At 38.7% G+C, this 9,286-nt stretch overlaps 1 protein-coding gene across 1 annotated transcript in view; it reads right to left on the bottom strand.

Annotated features, from left to right (window-relative positions):
- Nup210l (nucleoporin 210 like) overlaps positions 1 to 9,286 on the bottom strand; it is a 120,190-nt gene that overhangs the window by 95,042 nt on the left and 15,862 nt on the right. Inside the window, exons 3-7 of the mRNA XM_023713787.1 lie at positions 8,503 to 8,634; positions 6,665 to 6,758; positions 5,980 to 6,130; positions 4,572 to 4,704; positions 3,321 to 3,479 (exon numbers count right to left, since the gene is read on the bottom strand). Of these exons, the coding sequence (XP_023569555.1) occupies positions 3,321 to 3,479; positions 4,572 to 4,704; positions 5,980 to 6,130; positions 6,665 to 6,758; positions 8,503 to 8,634 (669 nt within the window). The remainder of the gene's footprint in view (positions 1 to 3,320; positions 3,480 to 4,571; positions 4,705 to 5,979; positions 6,131 to 6,664; positions 6,759 to 8,502; positions 8,635 to 9,286) is intronic.

Below are 9,286 nucleotides of genomic sequence, written 5' to 3'. Positions count from 1 at the left end.
CAGTAAACTTAATTTATAAAAAATAATAATACAAAAGCTTTAGCATGAAGAAAAGAAGAGTACAACTTTGGGAATAGTCAAAATTACCCAAGATTATAATACTTGTACTCCCTAGGCTTGTTTATGTTTTTTTTTTCCTGCCATATCACACTAAAAATACCTTAAAGATACTTTTTAAATTCATAAATTTAAAAGGCTGGAGAAATCTAACCTTAACAAAATCAACTGGACTCCTGATTTTCTTCTGTAAAATGGGCTATCCTTTCACCTATAAATGAGCCATTCTCTTTGTTTCTACTGGGGGGCCATTGCTTTTATTCTGTAAACCAACCCCCAAGTTTCAATAGATTCACAAATTCCATTGCCAAAACCACAAGTATTCTCAGCTTCAGATTATAATTTCCATTCATCTCTCCACTCTGGTCCGTATTCTATTTGCTTGAGTTTGTACTTTAAGTTCTGCCTAATAAGTCCATCTATCTAACTCTGGCCCTTCCTCTCTGGCACGTCTCTCTTCTCTGCTTCCCAGCTGCCATGAACTAAGCATCTTTCTCTGCCACACCCTGCTGCCATGATGTCCCTGCCTTGGAGCCTGCCAACAATGAACTGAGTTCCCAAAACCAAAAGTCAAGTTATACTTTTCCTCTAAGGTCACAGCAACACACTTTGTTAGAGCTAACTCTTGAAAACTACCCAAATGCCCATCAACAAATGGATGGATAAAAAAAAATTTTTTAATACAATGGCATACTACTTGGCAACAAAGCAGCATAAACTTGAGACATTTATAGCTAAATGGATGGACTTGAGGCCATACTCTTAGAGGGAAATAAATCAGACACACATGTAAATATCATGCTATCGCTCCGGTGTGACAAACTGAAAGGGTAAATAAGAATTAAAATGTATAACAGAAATTATGAAATAGGAAAAAAACTGTTCAAAAGGAAAGAGGAACTAGGAATGGGGGAGGGAAAAGGAGGGAAGAAAAAAATGAGAAAGAAGGATAAAGTAAAAACAAAGATTTTTAAATAAGGAGAGGAAGACAAGTAGGATGGGAGGGGAATGGTGGGAAAAAAGAGGAATCAAGATATATCATGTACAGGGCCAGGAAGATAGCTCAGTGGCATAAGTGCCTGCCTGGTAAGCACAAGGTCTGGAGTCTGATCCCCAGTACTGGGAAAAAAGAAAAAAAAAAAAAAAAGACTACATAAGATATATCACGTACAGGTACAAATTCCCTACAATGAATGTCATCATTATGTATATGTGAATTGTACCAATAAACTTCATAAAAAATAAAACTTTTTGTCCTTTATATTGTGGGTGTTGATGTGTCTCAGCTAATATTGCTCCTTGAAATGACTAAAGAACAACTTTGTTCAACAGTCCTCCTTAATAAATGAGTAAGACAAACAATATGAACAACAGAACTATTCAACAAGAAGGACTGTATCTTTTATCATTTACCCCTTCCCTATACTTTATTACCTTCTTTACCATGTTCCCCTGATTCACTACATGCCAGCTTCACTTCCTCAAGCCGCCTTAAACATGCCAAACATGTCCCTATTTCAGAATCTTTCTACTGCTCCTCCTCCTGGAGCTCTTTCACCCAGATGTCTGCCCGGCTTATTCCTCCCATGTTGCCTTACCAGAGAGGACGGCCTATCATGGGTTACTCCGTCTATATCTCCAGTACTTAGGATACTATTGAGCATATAGTAGTATACTCCCAAATCAAACACTGAGAAATGAAGTCCAAGTTGTATTTCAATTTTCTGAGAATTTAAGTCTTAATTCTACTTTGTTTTCATTGAAACCAATGGAGCTCTACATACAGCATTTCTCTGTTCAATTCTTATGCAGCAGTTTTAGTGAATTCAAAAATTATTCCCAATTCTAGGAGGAAGGAGGTATAAGTGAAAAATGATCAACATGCAATATATATAGCACTAATTCAAGATGCAATATGTATTTGTATCACTAAGTACCATAAACATATTTTAAAAAACACAAGCTGGGCATGGTGGTGCATGCCTATAATCCCAGTACTCAAGAGGCTGGGGCTATGGCCGGGCATGGTGGCACATGCCTGTAATTCCAGCACTCAGATGGCTGAGGCATGAGGATCATTATGAGTTTCAGACCAGCCTGGGCTACAACATAAACTCAAGGCCAGCCTGAACTGCATGACCCTGTGTCAAAACACAACACAACACAACAAAACATATATACAAAAACTCTCAATCCCATTAAATAGTTGTTTTTTGTTTTTTGTTTTTTTGAGACAGGGTCTTATTATGAAGTCTGGGATGGCCTTGAACTCACTGTGTAGCCCATGCTGGCCTTGAACACCATGATCCTTCTGCCTCAGATTCCCAAGTACTGGGATTACAGGCATGTACCACCTTGCTTGGCTCAATTTCAAAAACATTAGATATCCACTGCAGACAATACCATCTTCCTCAATTATTTAATCATCATGTGAAAACAGGGAAGAAGAAATCAAATTCATGCATGTTCTCCAGGCTCCATTTTCCCTAGTCTCCTAATTATAATTAAAGATGTAAATAAACATTTACGTCAACAGATCTCAAGTCCCAACTACTTACTACTTTCTTTTTCTTATCTATCCTTTCCTAGAAGTTATGACAATAAAAATTTATTTATTTATTTATTTATTTTTTGCGGAACCGAGGATTGAACTCAGGCCCTTATGTTTGCCAGGGAAGTGCTTATTCCACTGAGCCATCTCTCCGGCCCCTATAATTCTTTATATATTAAATTTTTAAATTTAATTATAAATTAAACATTTATAATTCTTTAATTCTTCCAACTTGGCCTAGTTGGAAGGACTGCCCATGATAGGCCATCCTCTCTGGTAAGGCAACATGGGAGGAATAAGCCAGGCAGACAATAAGCCAGGCAGACATCTGGGTGAAAGAGCTCCAGGAAGAGGAACAGCTGCAAGAATTCTGAAATAGGGACATGTTTGGCATGTTTAAAGCAGCTTGAGGAAGAAAGTGAAGCTGGCATGTAGTGAATCAGGGGAATGTGGTAGAGGAGATAATAAAGTATAGAGAAGGGGTAAATGATAAAAGATAGAAGGCTGGGAATGTGGCACAGTGATAGAGCTCTTGCTTCGCATGTACAAGGCCCTTGGGTTTGATCCCAAGCACCACAAAAATAAAAATAAAACATATTTAAAAAGTATAGCAGCATTATGATCGAGATCAATAAATTATTTTTACCAAGGAACATATCTAGTACGTATAAGGAAGAGGTCAATTGGTAGCTAAAACTTGAACAAAGGATACTTTTGTGGACAAAGACAAGATTAGCTTGGCCCAATTGGAAGGCAGTCACTGTGGCCGTCTTCTCATCCAGTAAAGCCACTTTGCTAGAGAGAGATCCATTATGTGTAATTCTATGATCTTGCAAGTCCAGTGTATAATGTTCCAGGGGAAATTTCACCTCTATAAGACATGAAAGACACATAAATGTAACGGCAACAGCCATTCCAGGTGGTACTTAAGAGAATGATTTTAAGCAAGCCGAAAATAGAGCATGACCTGCTTCTCCCACCATAAATTTCTACAGAGAGCCACTTGGCGACAGGTGATAATACTTGAGTTGGTTGTTGGTATTGCTTGTATTCTTTACAACTAGCTATCTAAATAGCAGGTGGGAATACCATTTGATTAGTAAGGAAAAGAGGTAATGTACATTTTATATACTCAATAGGGCTGGGAAATAGCTCAGCAGCATAAGTGCCTGCTCAGCAATTGCAAAGTCCTGAATTTGATCCCCGGTACAAAAAAAAAGAAAGAAAAATTGACCTGAACAAACTCAATGGGACTTCGGGGGTCAATAAGAGTGATTAGCTTTTGGCTAAGGAACTGAGTCACTCGAGACAACTTTTGCAAAGATCAATAATCATTCAAGTCCCTTCACTTGCCCCACAAAGGGAGAAAATTTCTGGTTGTTGTTTTACTTTATTTTTATTATTTTTGTTTTGGTACCAGGGATTGAACTCAGGACCTTGTGTTTGCCAGGCAGGCACTTATGCTGCTGAGCTATCTCCCTGGCCTTGGTGGTTGTTTTAGTAGAGAATTCAGATGCCTATGGGCACTGAAGCTAAGTAGCCCAAATATGTCATGAACCTGTTCCAAGACATGGGGATTATTTCTTCCTAGTATTAGTTCAAGTACAGTGGGGACATGGGGATTATTTCTTCCTAGTATTAGTTCAAGTACAGTGGGTAAGAAGCACTTTGTCATAAAATCTCTCTCTCTCTCTCTCTCTCTCTCTCTCTCTCTCTCTCTCATTCTCTCTCTCTCTTTGAGACAGGGTCTCTTATGTAGCTCAGGATGGCCTTGAGCTCACTTTGGAGCTCAGGCTGGTCTTCAGAATGGATCCTCCTGCCTCAGCCACCACACCCAGGCCTTTTTATAAAATCTTTAAAAAACAAAGAACTATTTTTCATATATATGAGAATGTTGCTTGTTTTGTTATCAACAGAAAGAACTTGGGAAATGTGAATCATAGGGAAAGATAAAGCACCTTACCTGTTATTCTTCCCTGAACCATTTTTGCAGCTTGGTACTTGATATATGCTCCTACTAAGAGATAAATATCATGGGATGGTATAAGAAAGATATTCTCCAAAACAAGGAGACGTATCATTGCGGATGCCACTTTCTAAAAGAGAAAGAAAAAAAAAATATATATATATATATATACTATAGTTATACTACTAGTTTGTCTTCATGCATTGAAAAGAAATGTTTGTGTTAGTATCATTTGGAGAACTGTTTATGCCCATGTCTTGTACTATGAGTAACTACTTTGAAAATAACAAAATAACAATATGAAGTGTATTAACTATAGCTATTCTATTATTTTTGTTATGAATTTTTATTTTTTCCATAAAATAAAAAAAGAAAGAAAAAAGAGAGAGTAAATGTTTCCATAGCCAAAATCCTTAAGGCCATCTTCCTTATTAAAATCTCATGTCTTAAAAGTTTCTTTTAAAAATTTAATCAAGATTTAGAACCAGGCATGGCACATGCCTGCAATCCCAGCACTAGGGAGACTGAGACAGGAGGATCACTACAAGTCTAAACTGTGTAGTGAGACTCTGTATCAAAAAAGAAAATTGAAAAGATGCTCTTTCCTAATCACATGTCATAATTTTAGTTACCCTGAAAAGTGATCATAAATCATGAAGTCATTCAGACTAAGAATAACAAAATGAAAAGGATAAATGAGAAGTCAGGTGTGGTGGTGCATGCCTGTAATCCCAGCACTCGGAAAGCTGAAGCAGGAGGCTTGACTCAGATTCAAGGCCAGCCTGGATTACACAGTGAGTTCAGGGCCAGCAGGAACTACACAGCGAGACCCTGCCTCAAAAAAACAACAACAAAGAAAAAAGTTCTTCAAACAAATGATGAACTGTTGTTTAAAGGGCTTCTACTGTATGTTGGTTGGTTTGCTCTTTTTTAGTGGAACCAGGGGTTGAACTCAGGCCCTTGCCCTTGCCAGGCAAGCATTTATTCTACTAAGCCATCATTCCTGGCTCCCTCTACTGTATGATGTTTTTGTTTTTGTTTTGGTACCAAGAATCAAACTGAGGACCTCACTCTTGCCAGTTCTACTATAGATAAACATAAGAAACTATATTTTTCATAGAAGAAAGATTATTAGATGGGGGCCAGTGAGACAGCTTGGTGGTCTAAGTGCCTGCCTGGCAAGTGCAAGGACCTGGGTTCGATCCCTGGTGCCACATGCCATGCTGGCCCTATACCGAGCTGGCCACTGAGTTCATGTGTGGTGGCACATGTCTGTAATCCCAGAGCTGGGTAGGCTATGAGAATCACTACGAGTCTGACCTGTGTAGTGAGACCCTGTACCAAATTTTAAAAAAAGAAAGATTATTAGATAGAAGTTTTTAAGTTTATAGTACAAACTTTTTACCTTATAGAATGGTTCATAAATTCGGACTTTTACAGCAGCAATACCAGTTCTAATACCAGACACCAAAATCATATCTCCTCGTTTTTCTTCTTTTTCCATCTCAACTATATAGCCTGGGGGAGAATATTCTGCTTCAGAGTATTTCAGAATCCTAAAGATATGAAACAAAATCTGTTTTTAGAAGAATCAATAATATCTTCCTCCAAAACCCCTAGGAGGTTTTTAACATAGTTTATCTCTTCTTTTTTCTCTATACAAGGTAGTTTTAAAACTTCTATTCTCCACAAGGACTATAAAGTAAGTATTTAATATGCTTGTGGCTAGAACTGTAGAACTAACACTGGTGTGGTCCGAGATCTGTTCCTTGGTTCTGAAATTTCACAGTATTCTACTCATTCTTTTGCAGTATGGGGAGACCCTCTCAAACAGCAAGACTGCCAGATAATATACCAGGCTCAAGTAACTGTATAGCACTACACTCAGACTCAAATTAAGTTACTAGAAAGGTACATGTGTACACTGTGCGCCATTCTATCAAAGCTATTTTCTCTAGTACATTTACTGTTTCAAAAAAGTCCAGACAATAAGATTATCAAAGTTCACATGCATGGGAGGAACTCAGTGCACCATCAACGGCAGAGGTCTCCTTCAAAGTGCGGGGATCTGCGTTTGATTTCAAGCTTACCTAATTCTGCTAGACAGTTCTTCTCTTGCCGACTTGTCATCTTGAGCAATGCTCCACTCAAACATCATTCCTGCCAAACTGCTAAAAGTATTTCCTGTAGAGCAAGCCAAAAGCAGATAAGGTATAATCATGTATTCAAAAAATTTCAGCTACCTGCAACAAGAAAGGGAAATCTAACTAGAAAATTATGTCAGATCTCTTTCTGAAGCAATTACAAGCACTATAATAGATTAAAAGTATTTTTGAGGACTATCTCTACAAAATGTTATATTCTGAGGCTGTACACATGTTCCAAAAGGAAAAAAAGAGTCAAGCTGATTAACTTCTGGTTGACAAAATTATGCTACATTTCTTCTGTACATTTATTTATTTATTTATTTTTGCAGAATCAGGGATTTAACTCAGGCCCTTGCACTTGGCAGGCAAGTGCTTATTCTACTGAGCTATCTCCCTGGTCCCCATCTTCTACACATTTTTAAAGAAAAGCCTCTTTCATGGGCACCCTAAATCCATTAACATACATTTTCATAAAATAAGATTCCAAAATAATTCATTTTTTAGATTTAAAAAAATTACTCTTAATGGTTTACAGAGAAAGGGCAATAAAATTAAATGTTTTAAGGGCCAGTACTCTGGAGGCTGAGGCAGGGGGACTGCTGTGAGTTTGAGACCAGTTTAGGCTACATAGTGAGTTTAAGGCCATCTTATACTACATTGTGAGACCTTGTTTTAAAAATAAATTAAAACAGGGCTGGTGAGATGGCTCAGTGGTCTAAAGCACCTCCTTGGAACAAGCTTGGCAAAGCACAGGGACCACGGTTCAATCCTCCAGCACCACATGCCAGCCAGCCCGACCCCTGGTGGGCTGAGCTGGCCACACACACACACAAATTAAAAATAAATAAATAAATAAATAAATAATAAAAATAAATAAATAAATTAAAACAAACATGGGCTGGCCAGGTAGCTCAGCAGATTAAAGTGCCTGCTTGGGCAGATGCAGGGGCTGGGGATTCAATCCCCAGCCTGCCATGCCGGCCCCACCCCCACAGTGGTATGCACCTGTAATCCCAGCACTTGGGAGGCTGAAAACAGGAGAATCACTACATCTGATCTGTGTAGTGAGACCCTGTAGACCCTGTACTAAAATACATGAAAAAACAAACTAACTAGCTAAGTATCGAGGATTATGGTTGTGCACCAGTATGCCTTGCTTTGGCAGGGCTGGGGATGTGGCTCAGTGGCAGAGCTTTTGCCTTACATACATGCACAGGCTCTGGGTTTGTCCCCAACACCACAAAAATAAAAAGAAAGAGGTAGGGAGATAGCTCAGAGGTCTAAGCCTCTCTCTACCTGGCAAGCAAAAGGGCCTGGGTTTGATCCCTGGTACCGCTTGCCCTGCTGGGCCCGTGCAGTGATGGCCACCAAAACCAGGAGTGATGGTGCACACCTGTAATCCCAGTGCTGGGAAGGCTGAGACAGGAGGATCACTATGAGTCTGAGCTGCATAGCAAGATCCTGTACCAAATAAATTTAATTTTTTTTTTTTTTTTTTTTTTTTTTTTTTTGGTGAAACTGGAGATTGAACTCAGACCCTTGCGCTTGCTAGGGAAGCACTTAAGCACTTATTCCACTGAGCCATCTCCCAGGCCCCCCAAAAAATGATTTTTAAAAATCAAAATAAATAAATACTTCCTTATCAACATGATTTCCAAATCAAAAAATAAGTCTTATTCCCAATCTGCTTTTATCACTAAAGTTCCTGTTTCCAAGGGGTAAAGATAAATGCATGTTGCTTTATTTCAGATTGTTTTGTTGAATCTTGTGACGCTCTTTACCTTCAGCATCCAGTGCCCTCACTATCAGTTCCAGAGGAGAATCATCTACATAGAGTTCCCGGGTCCGAGATATAATTTCAATGCTGTTTATCACATCAACCTTCACATCACAGCGTAGTTCATGGTCAGTCACTACAATGCACAAAAAGGCTGAGTATCGGATCCAACACATCACAGATCTATTAGATATCTCAAATTCTCAAAGCTTGTTCCAAAGGGTTGTTTTGGGTTTTTTTTTTCTATGTAGTTTAGGCTGGCCTCAAACTCACAGTGACCCCCTACCTCAGCCTCTCAAGTGCTGCGATTATAAAAATGTGTCTAGAGATTATTAAAAAAATAAAAATAAAAAGGACTGTAATGGCTGCTTTTAATTGTGAAGAAAACAGCAAGACAAGATCTAAGAATCTCTGTTTATAACAAGACACTAGACCACAGTTCCCAAACATCCATCCATGATGTTTTTACTCATCCATGGAGAAATGCAAAAAACAGAAGTCTTTGAAATAGTGATATCCAGATGTGGTGGTGCATGCCTACAACCCTAGCACCCAGGAGGCTGGGGGAGGGGGATCACTGCCAGTTCAAGGCCTTCTTGAACAAATAGTGAGACCTTATAAGAAAAATAAATAAGTGATGAAATTAAATTGTATTTAAAATATTTGGGGCTGGTGAGATGGCTCAGTGGAATAAGCCCTTCCCTGGCAAGCTCAAGGACCTGAGTTCAATCCCCGGTTCTACAAAAACAAATAAAATATTTGGGGCTGGTGAGATGGCTCAGTGGTCT

This window comes from Octodon degus, unplaced genomic scaffold (assembly GCF_000260255.1).
Source record: "Octodon degus isolate 3935 unplaced genomic scaffold, OctDeg1.0 scaffold00032, whole genome shotgun sequence".
NCBI classification, from domain to species: Eukaryota; Metazoa; Chordata; class Mammalia; order Rodentia; family Octodontidae; genus Octodon; species Octodon degus.
Note: the sequence above shows the minus strand (reverse complement) of the source record. Positions and strands in the feature narration are given on the sequence as shown.